Source organism: Chanodichthys erythropterus, chromosome 9 (genome assembly GCF_024489055.1).
Source record: "Chanodichthys erythropterus isolate Z2021 chromosome 9, ASM2448905v1, whole genome shotgun sequence".
Classification (NCBI taxonomy): Eukaryota; Metazoa; Chordata; class Actinopteri; order Cypriniformes; family Xenocyprididae; genus Chanodichthys; species Chanodichthys erythropterus.
The window spans coordinates 28,491,128-28,510,731 of NC_090229.1; the positions used below are offsets into that span (position 1 = coordinate 28,491,128).

At 35.4% G+C, this 19,604-nt stretch overlaps 1 protein-coding gene across 1 annotated transcript in view; it reads left to right on the forward strand.

Moving 5' to 3' along the window:
* The window catches only part of LOC137027263 (novel protein similar to vertebrate membrane associated guanylate kinase, WW and PDZ domain containing 1 (MAGI1)), a 111,998-nt gene that overhangs the window by 37,061 nt on the left and 55,333 nt on the right, over window positions 1-19,604 (forward strand). The window contains exons 4-5 of the mRNA XM_067395241.1: window positions 7,118-7,237; window positions 10,506-10,679. Coding sequence (XP_067251342.1) covers window positions 7,118-7,237; window positions 10,506-10,679 — 294 coding nt within the window. The remainder of the gene's footprint in view (window positions 1-7,117; window positions 7,238-10,505; window positions 10,680-19,604) is intronic.

Here is a 19,604-nt window from a genome sequence, read left to right on the forward strand (position 1 = left end):
GAGTGATCTAAATTGGTCACTTTTTAGGTTCTATTTCTATTAGGTGCCTTCACATTAGCGAAATTTCTGCACTTTTTGGTCAGTGCAGCTAATTTGCGTGACATGATGAACATGATGCAAAATCTGTGTGTGGAAATCTTTTGCCCTCATGAGTTACTTTTAAAAGTAATGCGTTATAAATTTGCAATACACTCTAAAAAAGGTAACTAATAGTGTTACTCAGTTACTTTTTATGGAAAGTAATGTAACGTTACTGTCAAATCTGGGATGGGCTTGCTTGCTTGTTTGTTTTTTTAATAAAAAAAAGTTCTTTTATTGGCAAATATAAAGGCCCTTTCTGAGGCTGAAGGTAATGCAAATTCATGCCTGTACATTAGAGGGCACAGCTCAAACAAACCTTTTAGCTAAATAAGTTGTTATATATTTTTTTTGTGCAAGATTAATGTTAAGTGGGAGATTAAGTATTGATATATGTTTTGTTATGCTAATTTAGAAGAGTTTCTGTTAAAGGTGCCATAGAACGCTTTTTCACAAGATGTAATATAAGTCTAAGGTGTCCCCTGAATGTGTCTGTGAAGTTTCAGCTCAAAATACCTCATAGATTTTTTTTTTTATTCATTTTTTTAGCTGCCTATTTTGGAGCATCATTAAATATGCGCCGATTCAGCATGCTTCCCCTTAAAAATGCTTGCGCTCCCCACCCCTGAGCTCACGACTCTATAATACATTGCATAAACAAAGTTCACACCGCTAATATAACTTAATATAACTATAATTTACATTTGATTCTGAATGAGTTTGATAGTAGCCTATGTGTGGCTAACGGGCTAAAGCTAACATTACACACTGTTGGAGAGATTTATAAAGAAAGTTGTGTTTATGCATTATACAGACTGCAAGTGTTTAAAAATGAAAATAACGACGGCTTGTCTCCGTGAATACAGTAAGAAACAATGGTAACTTTAACCACATTTAACAGTACATTAGCAACATGCTAATGAAACATTTAGAAAGACAATTTACAAATATAACAAAACATATCATGATATCATGGATCATGTCAGTTATTATTGCTCCATCTGCTATTTTTCGCTATTGTCCTTGCTTGCTTACCTGCATAAAGTCTGATGATTCAGCTGTGCACAGATCCAGACGTTAATACTGGCTTGTCTAATGCCTTGAACATGAGCTGGCATATGCAAAAGTTGGGGGCGTACATATTAATGATCCCGACTGTTGCGTCACAGTCGGTGTTATGTTGAGATTCGCCTGTTCTTCAGAGGTCTTTTAAACAAATGAGATTTACATAAGAAGGAGGAAACAATGGTGTTTGAGACTCACTGTATGTCATTTCCATGTACTGAACTCTTGTTATTCAACTATGCCAAGGTAAATTCAATTTTCAATTCTATGGCACCTTTAATGTTGGTTTTTGGAGATTTACCATCATGGTGACAAGTGGCGTATGCGGCAGAGCAAGTATGTTAAGTGCTCATTCAGCAAATGCTGTACCATGCTATTGTTAATGTGTTAGCAAATTAGCAAGTTAGCATTTTCTGAATTAGCTTGTTATAGCTAGCTAAATTTAAACTAATAAAATGTTTACATTGAGTTTACATGATAATTTTAAGTTAAATATATGAATTAGTGTTCTCAAACATTTCAAGTTAAGAATAATTAAAATGTATGAGCACAAAAAAAAAAAAATCTGCCAGTTCTGCTTACTAAAACTTTGAATTTCTTGCTTCAATTTTTTTTTTTTTTTTTGCCAATTTATTCGGGTTTACAGTGTTGAGGAATACTGAATCTGTGATGAGATGAGTAAATGCATGCTCACATTTAGTCTAGAACTACAATAACCATCATGGTAATAACCAACTATCATGCTTATTAGTATCATGTTTACACAGCGCCCACAACTTCTCTGATTCCTCTCAACATGGGGACAGGAGAGGTGTCAGTCAGAGACTGGTAAAACAAACTACACTCTAAAAAATGCTGGGTTAAAAACAACCCAAGTTGGGTTGAAAATGGACAAACCCAGCAATTGGGTTGTTTTAACCTAGTGGTTGGGTTAAATGTTTGCCCAACGTGCTGGGTAGTTTTATTTAACTCAACTGTTGTATAAAAATTACTGTATTGCTTGCTTAAAATGAACCCAAAATATGCTGGAAATTAACATTTATTAATATGTTTAATAAATGAGCATTTATTAATAAGATAATGAATAATAAACAATAAACATTTATTAAATTGCTTATTAATAAATGTACACCTTTTGATTATTATTGTTGCCTCTAGTAATTATGTGTCTGATTTTGAATTTTTCACCTATTTTGGATTCATTTTAAGCCAGCCATATAGTCCTTTTTAATCAGTAGTTGGGTTAAATAAAACTACCCAGCAGGTTGGGCAAACATTTAACCCAACCACTGGGTTAAAACAACCCAACTGCTGGGTTTGTCCATTTTCAACCCAACTTGGGTTGTTTTTAACCAAACATTTTTTAGAGTGTAACTTGCGTTACTTATTTGAAAATGTAACACAGATATTTTGTTGTAAATTTAAAAGTAATGAGTTACTTTACTAGTGAAAAAAAGTAATCTGATTACATAACTTGCATTGTAATTTGTTACCCCCAACACTGCTGATTGCATGGATTCCTATTGAAATGATTGACTTTTACCTGTGAAAATTTGCTGAACAGCAGTAAACGTGACCGTACCTTTATAAGGCTGTAGACAGCAAAGTCAAATGACTGCAGTATAATGACTGTATTAGACAGTATATGACTGTACCAGGCCATTATTACATAATGTCTGTCTCATATAGCTGTAGGCAGGAGGAGGACAGTGTGCAAAGAATATGTTGTGATAATACTTTCAAAATACATAGTGGAATACTTAAATCCCCAGCAAACATTTTAGTTTTATATTTATATTTCATTTTGAATTTAATTCACTTTTTGATTGTATTTTTCCAGCATGATTGGATGGTTTAATGCTGTTTATCCCATCATGCCTCATTTCAAGTTTAAAAAGAGGTCAACAGTATGCATACAAGCAGGTTTTAATGTTTTAGTATAGTAATTTCTATAAGATTCCATCTGCCACAGACTACATTGTTTATAGGAGTATTTTCAGATATTTAGAATTTTGTATCGATTTCAAATGAGGGCACATTAGAATAAAACAAATTTTGCTGCTGTTCAATTAAACCAGAGCCATTGAACAATAGAGATCGACTGGGGCAGCGGCTGAGAGACAGTTCACATGGTCCACTGCTAAAGAGGAGTGCAGGACATAAAGGATTAAACCGCTTAAAGGAATTAAGAAACGGTCGGCCGTTTATCAATTATTCATGCAATAGAATCAAATTAAATGGCTTTTATAATGGGTAAGTACAGAGGGGGTCTCTTTAGAGAATAGATTGCACACTGCACAGATTACTCTGCTTTTGTATGAAGTACAATAAACTTTCGAAATCAGCTGGTTTGATTGCATTTTGAAAAGTAAAAATGACTTTTAAACATCAGTCCTGCTAAACCGATGCATGAAAGATTGATTCAAGTTATATCATTTTCCCTTTGGCATCATGTGTTTGTCATTAATTTGCTTTGCGTGTGCCTTGAGCATAATTTGTGGTCCTTCAACAAAGTGGAAATAAGATGCATCAGTACGCCCTGCTGAATACCCCTGTACTCATGTTGAAGGAAGACTTCTGCTGACTGCGTGTTTGTTTGAGTGTGAACTGAAGTGTCACTCTTGCTGTAGGTCTCAATCTGTCATAAGAAGGACCTTGAGTTTTCTGAGGTCACCGTGAGGTTATTTATAGAAGGTCACCATTATGACACAAAGGGTCAGAATCACCTGGCAATCAATTAACGAGCTCATCATTAATTCATGGAGGGTGAGAGTCTTAATGTGTTCTCGATGTCTCTGATGTGTTTTTCAATCACTTAGCTGGAGCTCTGAGAGAATTATTCACACTGAGCTTGTCTATAGTGTCTGTGAGGAGGTATCACTGCAATCCCTGTGAGCCTCTGGGATTTTGCTGGTATTTGTAGTCTTTCAAAATAATAGAGGATTTGTAGAAGAATATTTTAGGTTTGCAATTTTAGCATATTTGTAATAGTAGCAAGCTGTTGTTCACCTCACAAGTCTATTTTGGTGACCAGATTTTTTTTTTTTTTTTGTATGCCACTGACTATATTTGTAACTCCACTTTGCCATCCAATTACTACTGTGTGTGTATATATATATATATATATATATATATATATATATATATATATATATATATATATACACACACAAAACTGCAAATATATTTAGTAAAAATGCAGTAAAGCTCCAAAGAATGGGAGTTGTTGGATAAGTACCTATATAGCAGAAAATATTTACATAATATATATATATATATATATATATATATATATATATATATATATATAAAATGCTTCTGCACTCTCATTCCCTTTTTTTGCCTTAAAGTAAAATGTTAAGGTAACAGAGAAAATTTTAAATAAACCTTATCTTTTCTAGTGAGCTATAATCGCAATTACAAGAAATAATGAAGCAAATTATGAGACGTGAAGTTGCATTTATGAGAAACAAAGTCACAGTTTTGATATGAAATTGCAATTGTGAGATATAAATGCACAATTGTGAAAAAAACCACAAAAAAAAACAATTTTGAGATATAAGATATAATTGTGGATATAAAGGACCAGTTGTGAAAATGTGAGATATAAAGATGCAGTTTTGAGATATAAATGCTCAATTGTGAAAAATTGAAATATACAGTAAAACCAAAAATTATTCAGATATTAGATATAATGTTTTACTAGTGGGCGCAGGACAGTATGTGAGGATAGCAAAATAAAGTAAACTGTGACATATTATACCCAAAACTTCTTCATACAGTGAACTATCAGTAAAATTTATAAAAATTTGGGGCCAAAAATTATTCAGACACTTTGACCTGACCATGTTTTGCTTAAGTGTTATCTGACATAATTAAGATAATTTTTTTCTGGCACAGTTTAACTCTGAGATTGTGTCATATTTTATTACCATTTGTTTTAAACTATGGTGAATAATCTGTATTAATGAATGAAATATTTAATTTGTCTGAATAAATTTTGGTTTGACTGTAAATATACAATTGTGAAATATAAATGCACAATTGTGAAAAATAGCTACAATTTTGAGATATAATTGTGGATTTAAATGCCCAGTTGTGATAAATAAAGATGCAGGTTTGAGATATAAAGGCCTAGTTGTGAAAAATAGCCACAATTTTGAGATATAAAAATAAAATTGTGAGATATAAAGATCCAGTTGTTAACAATATATGCAATTGTGCATATAAAGCCCAATTGTGAAAAGTAGTTGCATCTGTGAGATATAAAGATGCAGTTTTGGGATATGAAGGCCCAATTGTAAAAAAATAGCCACAATTTTGAGATATAAAGATACAACTGTGATATATAAATGCACAATTGTGAAAAACTGTCACAACTTTGAAATATAAAGATGCAGTTGTGAGATATAAAGGTGCAACTCTGAAAAAGTCTCAATTCTGAGATGTAAAGATACAATTGTGAAATATAAAGGTCCACTTTGTGAAAAATAGTTGACATTGTGAGATATAAAGATGCAGTTTTGAGATATAAAGGCGCAAAATGGGAAAAAATTGTCACAATTTTGAGATCTGAAGAAACATTTGTGAAATTTAAACATCTCAATTTGTAGAAATAAAGGTAAATATACTTTTTTTATGAGATAAAGTCACATTTACAGGAAACTGTAATTGAAATTGTGAGATACAAGACCTTCGTTAATCTTCGGAACTTGAATTGAGATATTTTTGATAAAATCCAAAGGCTCAGTGAGGCCTCTATTGACAGAAAGATAATTAACACTTTCAGATGCCCAGAAAGGTACTATTTAAAACAGTTCATGTGACTACAGTGGTTCAACCTTAATGTTATGAAGCAATGAGAATACTTTTTGTGCGCCAAAAAAGCAAATGGATGGGCGATAGTGATGGGCGATTTCAAAACACTTTGGTTTATTTTCTGTCATGTATACTGCACTATGCTTGATCTTTTCTTTCTCACATCTATTAGCTATCTATCCATCTCGTTACGTGTCTACTGGCATGGAATAAACCCGCTCAATACCATCCATACCGCGAGCGGCCTGTCACTTTGATTGTACATCTATTAAACACACAGCAGTATGTCTGTCTTCAGAATGATCTATACTAACGTCAATAAAGTCATTGTGTATATTACTGATTATTAAATGAACATGCAGTTGCGCAAATGTCGCGTAACACGTGATAAAAAGCATAACGCGTGAAATGTACAGACCTTTTCTATTATATAGCAGTCACAGCAGTATTTTTGCCCAGAATCCACTCATTGCATGTGCATTAGGCATTGCTTAATTTTGTACACACACATATGCTCCCACACACACCCTTGAGGCCAGCCTTAAATTAGACAGACGCTGCTTTTCCCTCTCCTCGCTCCGAGTGTCCTCTTGTCTAGCTGTGATTGACGTGTGGTGGGTGTGGCGGTTTGTAATTTGGTCTAATCATTCCAGTAGGCCTCTGGCTGTGTGAGCTGCGGGTGAATATATCAATATGCACACAAACAAACACACTGCAGAGTGCAGGACCTCAGTGTGAAGCGCTGGGACTAATGTTCATGTTGTGATGTACTGGGGGATTTCGCTTATCAGACTCTTAATTAGAGATGTTGAAGCAGAAAGGAGGTAGGATCTGTGTGTGTGTGGTAAGAGAGTGATAAAGAATTGGTGATTGATGTTGTGTCAGTGCGGAGCCGTTCAAAGCCTGCGGAGAGAGGGAGGGCTGTGTCAGATTTTCGAGGCTGGATCGCTGTAATTGGTCTGGGCTGTTCATAGCCCTGTTAACTTGTCAGTCAAGGGTGGTTGGAGAGGGGATAAGATGCCATCTTAATATGGAAGCGCACACACACACTTTGAGCTGAAGGCTGTTGTGCGGGTCAGCGATCTGTCAATAATTCTGTAACTTATTTGGACTTGCTGTATTTAACGTGTGACTTCCTGTCCGATGTCACCCGCAGGTACGACCAGACAGCCACGAGACGGAGAGATCACGGGAGTCGACTATAACTTTGTGACCGTTGAAGAGTTCTTCTCGCTGGAGGAGTCGGGGGCGCTGTTGGAGAGCGGAAAGTTCAAAGGTCAGCCCACATTCATGAATAATTTATGAAGGATATAAAGTGTTACAGCGCAAATATATTATTTCATTATTTCAAATGTTCTTTTTAAGGTCATGTATTATATCTTTGGGGCTTTTTTGTCCAGTGTTGATGTATTGATTCACAGTTCTAAGAGCTCCATTTACACACATCAACATGCATCAACACAACTGTTGTGTTGGCAATACTTATATATCCAACTGCTCAAAGTTTAGAGCAATAGCTCACCCCAAAATCATTATTCATCCTGTTTCTCACACAAAGTTAATATGGCTTTTGAAGACTGAAAATAGCACACAAGTTGTATGGACCCCTTTTATTATAATTTTTTATCCTTTTTTTTATTTTTGTTGTTAATGGAAAATTGTTGTTCAGGAATTTCTGATGTATAATGTCTTTTGTGTTCTATGCAAAAAAAGAAATCATGCCGATATCAAGAGTATATAAAAACACTGGGCCAAAAGTCTGAAAATACTTTCATATGTAATAATATAATATAATATAATATAATATAATATAATATAATATAATATAATATAATATAATATAATATAATATAATATAATATAATATAATATAATATAATATAATATAATATAATATAATATAATATAATAATATTTAGTGCTGTCAATCAAGTAAAAAAATAACTAATTAATCACACTTTTTTTTAATCATACCTAACAATAAAGTTTTTAATATATTTTCATATTGTAAGAATTTCACATTTAATCTTCCAATTAATGTAGAAACAACATAAAGACAGTATATTTTAATATTTGATCTAACAGGTAGAAAAAAATATCCAGAATCAAAGCATTTAGCAAACACTTTAAAGTGTTCACTGCATAATTTAGATTAAAACATAGATTATTTTTTATTAATTTTTATTAAAGCTACAAAAGTGATTCAGTCAAAAGCAGTGAGTGATTTTCTTTTGTTCTTTTATGACTTGGATCTGCATCAGCTTCAACTTTGTGTTAATTTAAGACTTTATTTAACTAATTTAATACTGTGCTTACGAGAATACTTGATAAAGCTGGCATTTTGGCATGATTTTTGTTTCTGTCCATTCAAGCAAGAAAAAGAACTCAGTGTGGCCGGTGTTAAAGTAGCACAATTCCACAGTGGTAAATGCTACCAACATTATATTCATGTCATTTGAAGCTTTATTAACGTCCTTACCTACCCCTATCCTAAACCTACCCTTAAAATAATGCAAATATAGTGTTGATAGCACAATCTAATAGGTAACATTATTCGTCAGAACACCGCGCTATCTGAAGCTGCTTTCTGTGCGCATGAGTACCACACTGCGCTCTCTTTTGTCTTGTCATGCTTGAATAGTTTAATGGTCATATAATGTAAATCTAGCTAAAGGATGACAGAAAAAAACAAACAACGGATGCTGTGTTAATTGCGTTAAATAGTTTTTGACATGTTAAACTGAAATAATCATATTCGTTAACGCATTGATTTTGACATCACTAATTATATTATATTATATTATATTATATTATATTATATTATATTATATTATATTATATTATATTATATTATATTATATTATATTATATTATATTATATTATATAATTTTTGAAATTAGTCCTATTTTGGATATCATCCTTATTGTAATGGTATTTTTATATTTTCTAATATGTCTGGAGAAGCAAAACTGGTAACACTTTAGTATAGGGAACATATATGAACTATTAATTATGACTTTTTCCCTCAGTAAACTCCTAATTTACTGCTTATTAATAGTTAGTAATGTAGTTGTTAAGTTTAGGTATTGGGTAGGATTAAGAATGTAGAATAAGGTCTTGCAGAATAAGGCTTTAATATATGCTTAATAAGTACTAATAAATAGCCAATATTTATGCATGCTAATAAGCAACTAGTTTAAAGACCCTAAAGTGTTACCATAAAACTTGATTTAGGTCTTATAAAAACTCATATAAAACTCATATCTAAAATTCAGTGAAATCTCTCATGAGGAAGTAAAACTGATAATAAAAGCAAGTTTAATTTCCCTTCAGTTTATCTCAGTCTGTCTTTATATTTGAACACAGTATTATTTTTTTATTGGAAATTGCAGAAATGCTTACAGGTTTCTACTTTGAGCCACATAATGTCAGTTTATACCATAGATAATAGCTCATTGTCCATTACACAGATAATATCCTTTCCAAAATAGGCATTTCATGGCAAATGTATCGCAATTCAATGTTCAGTGTGGAGTCCGAAGCTCATTCCTCTTTCAGCATCATTACTGTGGGCTCTGTGACACATGTGCCTTTAGCATGTGAATTATGGCTCTCAGGGGGAGGATCGCCTACCTCGCCTGATTAAACGAATAAAATGAATTAGCATAAAAAATGCAGCTGGATTTACAAAATGCCATAAATGCCATTTTCACCTTGCCGACGCGGCAAGGTATGATTTACTTACCACTGCAAAGGCAAGTTACTTAATCAATAACAGATGGATATCAGGACGGGTTCACAATCTGTTGAACCATCTGAAGATATGTCACTCCTCTTGTATAGTATTCCATCCTTGAGGTGGTTTTTATGCTTTTAGTGAATATACTATGACAATATAATGGATTATCATGTGTTATTAAGGTGACCTTGATTGCAAGATTTTGTTGCTCCTGTTAGCTATTTGTATTGAAATAAAGATATTGATTCACTCTGAAAGAAATAATACCACATATCCATGGATTTAACCACTAGCCATAAATCTCTAGTATGTAAATCCTTTAATTATGTTTCACGAGTTCACACTTACAAAAATTTCAGATAGAGTATGGCGAGCTCTCTGAGGAGAGGGCTCCGAGCTTGGAATTTGGCCCGAACCCAGAGTACTCACCCCGTATTCCTGACAGGGATAGGAACTAGCCAATAGTGAGGAATCGGGGTGGCGGAGGGATGCCAAAAACTGTCTACGAGTCGGCTATAGATATACAGACCACCTCTCATGCTGATTGGGTAGATCATTTGAATGTGTTCCTCCCAAACTTTGTTAATAAAACATCATTAAATACACATTGTAAAAGAGAGAGAGAGATCAAATGTGACATATAAACAAATTGTTTAGGGTGGTTCAGAAGATATTACTACCAACACTTTTAGACCCTAAAATAAGAAACTAAATAATCACTTCATGAATAAAATAACTTCTAAGCAGTGTAATAACTGTCCTTGGAAGACCTGAGTGACAAGCTTGTTATATTTCCTGGATTAGGGAACTACTATGGAACCCCTCGTCCGGTTCACATCGGTCCAGAAAGCCCGCCCATCACCTATCAGGAGCACCGCAACCTGCTGAGAAACTTCCGTACCCGTAGCAAGTCCCTCAGCAACCTGGAGAAGGCCGGCGAGGAGGGCGACAACAGTGAGGAGGACTCAGGTCTATCAGGTAGGAAGAATGCATACATATCCATAGATATGTATACATAGTAGGGTTGGGCGATGTCCCCTAAATTGGCAGTTGACGATGTTTACAGTAAAACATCGTGATGGACGATGATATCGTCGGGGGTGGGGGGGGTGTATTTTAATTTTTCGTTATTATATAATTATTATTCATTATTTTACTTTATTACTTTATTTATCCCTTTGACGCGTACGATCACACCGCTGTGATTAGAACGTTCAGTGCAGTGCATCACGTGATCAATTGCCAAATTCAAATGTGCGCATCCATCTCTAAACCAGAGATGGACGTGCGCAGCACTTTTCATATATCACAAATATGCAGTGTTTTCAACCACATAATGTTTATTTTAGGTTTCGGATGTTTAAATACATATAAGATGTTGTGAATCCAACAGAACCTGCGGCACAAACTAACATGGCGACGCCCATAACGTGTATAGCTCAACTAACGCAATCATTATAAAGTTGTTTAAACAGCAAAACACATCCACTTTCACATATTTGACAATCGGAATATCAGATATTTCATGTTATGGTTAACAAATTAGTGAATATTTTGAATAAAAAAAGGAAAACTGAAATAAAAGCAGATCATCAGTCATACAGCGCTGCGGTGTGCGACATGACAAGCAATGACGCGTCACCATGGAAACAATAAAGTGATACGTTCTAAATAACGGTCGCCTTGAAAAACTCACGCTGCGGGGTCAGCCAGAATATTTTAAACTTACGTGCGAAAGGGTTATTTTATTTCCCAACTAATGACTTATCCGGGCTTTCCAATAGGTTGCACGTGAGGGGAATAAAAGGGGCAGAGCGGGGCGGGGGCGTGGCATCACGATGGTGTCTCTCCATCGTGATGTCGGTCAGCCATCACGATGGACGATGATATCGTCCATCGGCACAACCCTAATACATAGATGCCACATTCAACCACTCCAGACAAGTCGACATGTCTGCCGTCTTGGGATGGTTGACATGACACTGTTCATAACTTACACTAACAAATCAATGAATTTTCATACTTAAGAATGGACTCCAATCCTCTATTCTGACGATACGTGCTATATAAACACAAAATAATCAATTTCTTTGTCATTTTGCTTTTAAAAACCTACATTTTGATGCAATGCCATTCTAAAAAACTACTCAGATCAAGCTAATACATACAAGCCCAAAAATGCCTGACTGTGGCTGTTATTGTTGTCACATAAAAATTCCCAGTTTTTCTTTTGTCTTCCATGCTCAAAGTGACAGCAGAGTAGTTACCAGGCAAAATAGTACCAGCCAGCTTTTTCAGCCTTTGTTATCTTTCTCTGATGTCATCTCTAACATATTCTCTTTCTTCTTGAGAAGCCTACAAACCTGTGTGCCTTTTGTTATTTCTGGGTTTCTTGTCCTTTATTATTATTCCACCTTTCTCTGACATTTGGATCTGAGGGGAATGTGTGGGCACAAAACAAAATATATCACAGAGGCTTGTCACATCATTACACAGCATTATCCTGTGTTATTAAACCCACAGATTTCATATTTGATTTTTTTTTTCTGGTTCAAATGCATGATTGAGGTACATATTATTTGTATACATTGGGATTTTTTAAGATGGACAAAATAAAATCAGTGTTGCTTTTAGAGCAAACAAAAGGTCAGTATGGTATCAATCTCTGTTCTCCCAGAAATCCCTAAAGAAATAGCCTTAGCACTGATTCGTTTGCAACAAAATGAGATTACCAACATTCCTTCATCTAACTGCTCTTTCACATCATGGAGACTGGTCCTTGAACAGCTCAGATCCTAGTCATAGACCATCTGGGCTTACTGCAGTCTGCCCACCAGCCACACATTTGACAGGATACTATTCTGACCTACATACTTCACAGGGCATGGCTGCACTCACCTTGATAAAGATGGCACCTCTGCCAGGATTATGTTTTCAGGTTATGTTTTATTTTATGACTTTTACAGTATCTTAAAGGTTACCACGTACTGGCTTGACTTGATGATTCAGATTCAAAATCACATTTAATAAACACAAGTAACAATAACGAGAAACACCATCACAAAACATTAACACAAGACAATGAACAGGGGATGACTAACGGTTTAAATACACTAGATGACAAGGGACTAATGGTAGACAGGTACAGGTGATTAGCTGACATTGTTACAAACAAGGGTAACTACAGAAACTAACCAAAGCCACTGGAAGGCAAGCCTGCAACCTTTAGCCAAAAAAGTGAAATGGCTAATGCTAATGCTCCGGTGGTACACAGGGAAGGAGTTTTGAACTGTGGGCACTGATGTCACTGCCATTATACAATAGGCTGAGAGGTGCTGCACGTGAGTTAGCCGTTATGCTTTCTCCAATGGTAAGAGATATAGACCCTCTCATCTCCCTATAATATACAATCTCTGAACTAACAGCAATGGAAACACAGGAAACAGGAACTGAACATAGGCACAAAAAGAGAAAAGAATATCAAAATAAGAGTCCATGAAAACAGAGACAAGGTACCAAAAGTACCATGTCTATTATGGGTATAGCTACAGTAACATTTTAAGATAGTCAGCTTGAGATCCTTTCCATCTACATCTTTTATAAAAGTTATAAGGCCCTATTTTAACGATCTAAGCGTATGGTCTGAAACACATGACGCAGGTGCACTTAGGGCGTCCAAATCCACTTTTGCTAGTTGCGCTTGCACAATGGCAGATTCTCTATTTACATGTCTGAATATTGACACCCTCAACCTGGTTAAATACATGTGTATAGAGGGTATGCATCGACGTCACTTTCCCGCCGAAAGCGCGCTCCCTCAGCTGGACTGAGTGGCAAAAGAACCTGCTGCGTGACTGGATTTAACAGGGGAAACTGCGAAAACGCGAGTAAAACTAACAAATTACACTAAAGGTTGGAATTGAATGTGTTCCTTACAACTTGTCAAATAAACCTAATCCATGGATATTGACATGCAGCCTGGAGTCGTGTTTCCTGACATATGTGCCTGATTTCGACGGCGGGGAGACACATAAAGCAAATCTGCCTGTGAATATTTTATATAACTACAATATCAGTAGATTTAAATCCGCGTAATCACTTATATCAATGTTATATCGTCATATTGTCCAGCCCTAAAACATATATAGTTTTATAGTATAGTTTTTGTCAGTGTTGTTTATTGAAAAACACACAATTATGCAGAATATAAGATGAAAAATAATTAATTGATGAGTCGTCAAACTAATATATAACAATGCATACGGTATGATTTTACCTCAAAATCCAACAATTTGACACAAAATGATAACTAAAACATGTTTCTCCGCCTGGAGTCCAGCTGTTTCTGAGAATTGCAGTGATCCATTTGCTTTTTTCCCTGTTGCTTTCTGCAGTTTTTAAATATATATCTCAGGGTTTGTGTCAAAGCTATTTGTACAGTCAATCACAAAGCTATTTCCCGTTTTGGATGTGTTTTGTGTGTTTTTCGCAACATTCGCGCTGAAAACCAATGCTGCCGCTCAAGGGGCTCGCACACCGGACGCGAAGCTCAGCGCCGCGACACGTCTTTCAAATTCGAACACATTGTTTTATATTTTTTTCTGAGTCGTAGCTGGGAGCCGCCGACAGGCGCCGAATGTCGCCGCCGGTGTGCGTACACTCATAACAATACATTCGAATTTTAAAGACGTGGCGAGGCGCTGAGCTTCGCGTTCGGTGTGCGAGCCCCTTCAGTCTTTTGCCACTCAGTGGCCGTGACCGCAGTCGTAACGGTCGACGGTGACGTCACGTGCATACCCTCTATTGCCACGATTGGTTAAATAATTAGCCAGTTTCATTCGTCATTACTGCAAATAGGTAATTCTGATACATACAATGACAATCCATTATGACATGTAGGCATTTTTATCTTTATGACACAATAATAACTTTTACATTGTAATCCTTTTACTTTTAATATTTGGCATGTTTGTGTGCTGCTGCACGTCCCTGTTTGTATAAGAAACAGAGTGTACGCACATTGTGCTCCCGCCTATTGGCGCATATTACTAATGCGCCCTTTGATATTTTTTATTTTTATCTGTAAATAACACACAATTAAGTGTCTCAAAACAATACAGTTTTAGTTGACATTTAGTACAAGTATATATGAAGAGTTTGGTTCCAAAACACGATAAACGGCATTTTCAAAAAAGCTGAGTTTCCGCCAAAATCAGTATTGTATCTGGTCGGTATTGAAAAGTCATTCATTAATTTTGCGCAAAATGCGATATCCGTCATGTTATTCTGTCATGTTTTCTCCCTTTCTTTCCAAAACATGACAAACGTTTTGGAAAGAAATCTCCTTTTTCTGCAGAACGCAATATATCCGCTCAACCAATAACAGTGCACCATTCCACCCACTGTAAACACTGAAAGCTTTTAAAAAAGGCATTTTTAATACCAATGTACTCGGCAAATGTGTTTATTTAACCGTGCGGTGGCGCCAGATACTCTTTAATCGGTAATGACAAATAATTTATAACATTAACAAGATGACCCGTTGAATTCATATTGGGAGTGACGGCTGCTATTTTTAGTAAAATGCCTGTATATAAGATAAATATTGGCAAAGTTTAGACTCCATCATATATGTGAATCAACTTTGTGTATTTTCAAATTTTTGAAAAATAACTTTTATATTGATGGATTAATTGCATTTTGAAAAAAAATTGTCATGGATTTATTGCATTTTGGGAAAAAAATAATACGTTTTTATAATAAACTTTATACAATCAAAATGTAGATTTGAATTTTTAATGTTTTTATAACCAAAAGATGCTATGTGAAAGTTTGAAACAGAAAATAGTGGTTTTCATCTTGCCACTTTCTTGGTAAAGAAAACACCTTTTTACTTAAATTAATCAAAATGGAGTTATTTGCATTTTGGAGCCAAACTCTTCATATTTTTTTAAGGGTGCCCTAGAATCAAAAATTAAATTTACCTCGGCATAGTTGAATAACAAGAGTTCAGTACATGGAAATGACATACAGTGAGTCTCAAACACCATTGTTTCCTCCTTCTTATATAAATCTCATTTGTTTAAAAGACCTCCGAAAAATAGGCGAATCTCAACATAACACCGACTGTTACGTAACAGTCGGGATCATTAATATGTACGCCCCCAATATTTGCATATGCATAGGCCTATACATTAGACAAGGGCAGGCAGTATTAACGTCTGGATCTGTGCACAGCTGAATCATCAGACTAGGTAAGCAAGCAAGGACAATAGCGAAAAATGGCAGATGGAGCAATAATAACTGACATGATCCATGATTACATGATATTTTTAGTGATATTTGTAAATTGTCTTTCTAAATGTTTCGTTAGCATGTTGTGTTAAATGTGGTTAAAGTTACCAACGTTTCTTACTGTATTAACGGAGACAAGAGAGCCGTCGCTATTTTCATTTTTAAACACTTGCAGTCTGTATAATTCATAAACACAACTTCATTCTTCATAAATCTCTCCAACAGTGTAGCATTAGCCCGTTAGCCACGGAGCATAGCCTCAAACTCATTCAGAATCAAATGTAAACATCAAAATAAATACTATACTCACATGATCCGACGCATGCATGCAGTATGCATGACGGACATCTTGTAAAGATCCATTTGAGGGTTATATTAGGGTTATAGGGTTAAAAAAAATTAGTTAAATTTTTATTTTATTTTTTTAAATCTATGGGGTATTTTGAGCTGAAACTTCAGACACATTCAGGGGACACCTTAGACTTATATTACATCTTGTAAAAACTGGTTCTAGGGCACCTTTAAAGTGTATTAAGTGCTAAAGATATGCTCTTTTTTACAAGGCATGAAGCGTACTGCAATGCTTAAGAACTCCAAAACCAACCATTTAGCATCATTTCAGTCTGAATGTAAAGGTTTGTGTGCCACATTTCAGCGCTGAATGTTTCGTGATATATAGGTAGTCTCAATGCAATGCTGCTTATGCAAAGAGTCTTGTGCAATTGAATACTGAATATAACATAACATATGAATAGTATAAAAATGGATCATGATTACTAAAATAGCATCTGTATGTCATAGTTCATGGTATCATCCCCCTCCTGGTAAACATCAGTGCTGTTAAAGCAGATTGAGTGTGTGTATATGACACCACAGCCAAGGGTGCATGTGTATGTTTACAGCTGGGCTTATGATTCTAGTGGGAATATGCTAATTACCTCAGTACAGAGTGCGGGTTGCAGATGTTCAGGTCCCAGATGGGGATCCTTCATTTGTATACAAGCACATATGCTTTTTCAAGTGATATAAGAGGATGTCTTTATATTAATGACTAGATGTTGAATGAGAGACAGGTTCAGTTTAACAGCCAAACACCTTTCTCTGTAGATGATTGTGAAGCTGTTTCTATATACAGGCAATGGCTTTTAAGTTGGTGTGAGTTACACATTATAGATGTACAAAACATTATTAAAAGTTAGCTTTATCCTAGCTTAGCCTTTGTCCTTATTACATGTTACATGTATGATGCATAATTACATGCAACTAACCCTAAACCAAACCAAACCCTAAACCTAACCATACATGTAGTTACATAATATTACTCAGTACTTAAATGTATAATTACAGTTTAACAAAGACACCTCAAAATAATATGTAACCCCAAACCCTTAACCTAATCTTAACCCTATTACGTTAATTATTATTACTCAGTACTTGAAATTATACTGTAACACAGACACAAAATAAAGTGTACCCAAAAATTGTCATGAAAGTGTTCTCTCTCTACACTTAATATTATATATTTGCAAGTACAGAAAAAAACAATTACAGGACTGAAACCATTGTCCAAAACAATGACATTTAATAAGCGATTCAGCGATGATGCCCTTCTTTGACTGTGTCAGCATCTATTTAGTGCTCACAGCACAGATAAAATAAACATGTCAGCAGTGACGTTTTTCACTGTGAACAAAAAGGGTGCTGAAGTAGCAATATGTAAAAATTGTAAAATAGATATATTGCTGGTTCCCGAAGAACTTTACTACATCTATTTTAATTTTTCACCAGACAACACAAGACTCTGAACAGCACACAATTATCTAATTACCTGAATGTAATTACCCAAAATGTGTTTTTGGTTTTCAGCTAAATGAAAATTGTAATTTCAGTTTTGGTGTTTTGATAAAAAAACGGATTTCAGTGCATCAGTACTTATGTTATGAAGCAACAATAAATCTTAGTGATCTACCCGTAGAGTTTGTCAGAAGACATTTCAGAGTTCAGACTACAAGCCGACAAAACTGTCCAGTCAACTCTTTCATAAGTTCACTTGGGTTTTGTTTGTCTGTGCACTTTTGTCAGGCCCTGGTGTCTTCACCCCATGGGTAGTGGCACAGATGACAGAGGCATCGATCAAAGCATGACATTGAAGCCAATCAACAGAGGAGGTTTACATACCGATCTGTCTCTATGGATTAAATGTACCGCTCTGTCTCTTAGATGCTGACCCGGCTTACAGTACATTTCACAATTGACACTGAAGTGATTTCCTTTAGACTGTAGAATGAGGAAAACTTGGTATTGCTTTTTAGCTAAATCAAATTTGTGAGAAAACATACACAAACAAACACCTCAAACACACTGCAAAGTGTTGTTTTAGGAATGACAAACACATTTAATCACCACAGTGAACCTCTTATTTTGAGTGTCTGGAATACAAAAGTCACTTACAAACCCGTGATTACTGATATAGTGATAAACACAGCAATGTTTAGGCATCTTGTGGCTGTACGAACATAAATGGTGAGAGTTATCGTAATTAAGAGTGCCCAAAAAGTTTTAGTTTTAACATAAAGTTCTTAGTTTTCAGTCCCAGAGGGCCACTCCCCTGCAGAGTTTAGCTCCAACCCTAATCAAACACACCTGAACCAGCAAATCAATGCCTTCAGGATTACTAATCAGAGATTGTATATAATGGGGAGATAAGAGGGTCTGTATCTGTTATCATTGGAGAAAGCGTAACGGCTAACTTGATCACTTGCTCACCTCTCAGCCTGTCGTGTAATGGCAGTCACAACATTCCCTAGTCTGCCTTCTCTTGAAAAAATACATTTTTATCAAGCTAAAATATACATATAGTTTCCAACGAAAGTATTGTTTAGTGTAAAACATTCTGAAGATTGGCAAACAGGCCGTTGATTAATTAAATGATTAGCTATTTCCCCACAAAAGCTGTTTAATCAGTATAGCGAAGCCTCTCGTCCATTGACTTCCATTAAAAAAACAGCCTCCGGTCTCATTCTCAGCGTGTACCGCGGGGCGTTAGCATTAGCTGTTACGCTTTTTTGGCTAAGGTTGCAGGCTTGCCTTCCAGTGGCTTTGTTACTAATGCTACAGGCAGGTTAGTTTTATCAGGATTGAAGCTAAACTCTGCAGGGCAGTGGCCCTCCAGGACTGAGTTTGCCCACTCCTGACATAGATATTAATATGGAGTTGATCCACCCTTTGCAGCAGCTTCCATTCTTCCAGGAAGTCTTTCCACAAGTTTTTGGAGTGTTTCTTTGGGAATTTTTGCCCATTCATCCAGTAGAGGTGTTTGATAGGGGTGGGAATCTTTAGTCACATCACGTTCCGATCCGATTCCGATTCTGGGAGTCACGGTCCGATTCCAAAATGATTCTTGATCTACTTTTTTTTTTCTTCTTAATTAATTAGTTTACCGACTTAAAAACTGCAAAATCCTTAGATTTACATATCATTACATAAGTAATTATAAGTACTTTTTAAAATAATTACAAATTGAAAAATGTAAATAAAACAATTGTATGTTAAGAATTTAACTTCAAAACATACAAGCAAGTAGCAATAATACAGGAGCAATAAAACATA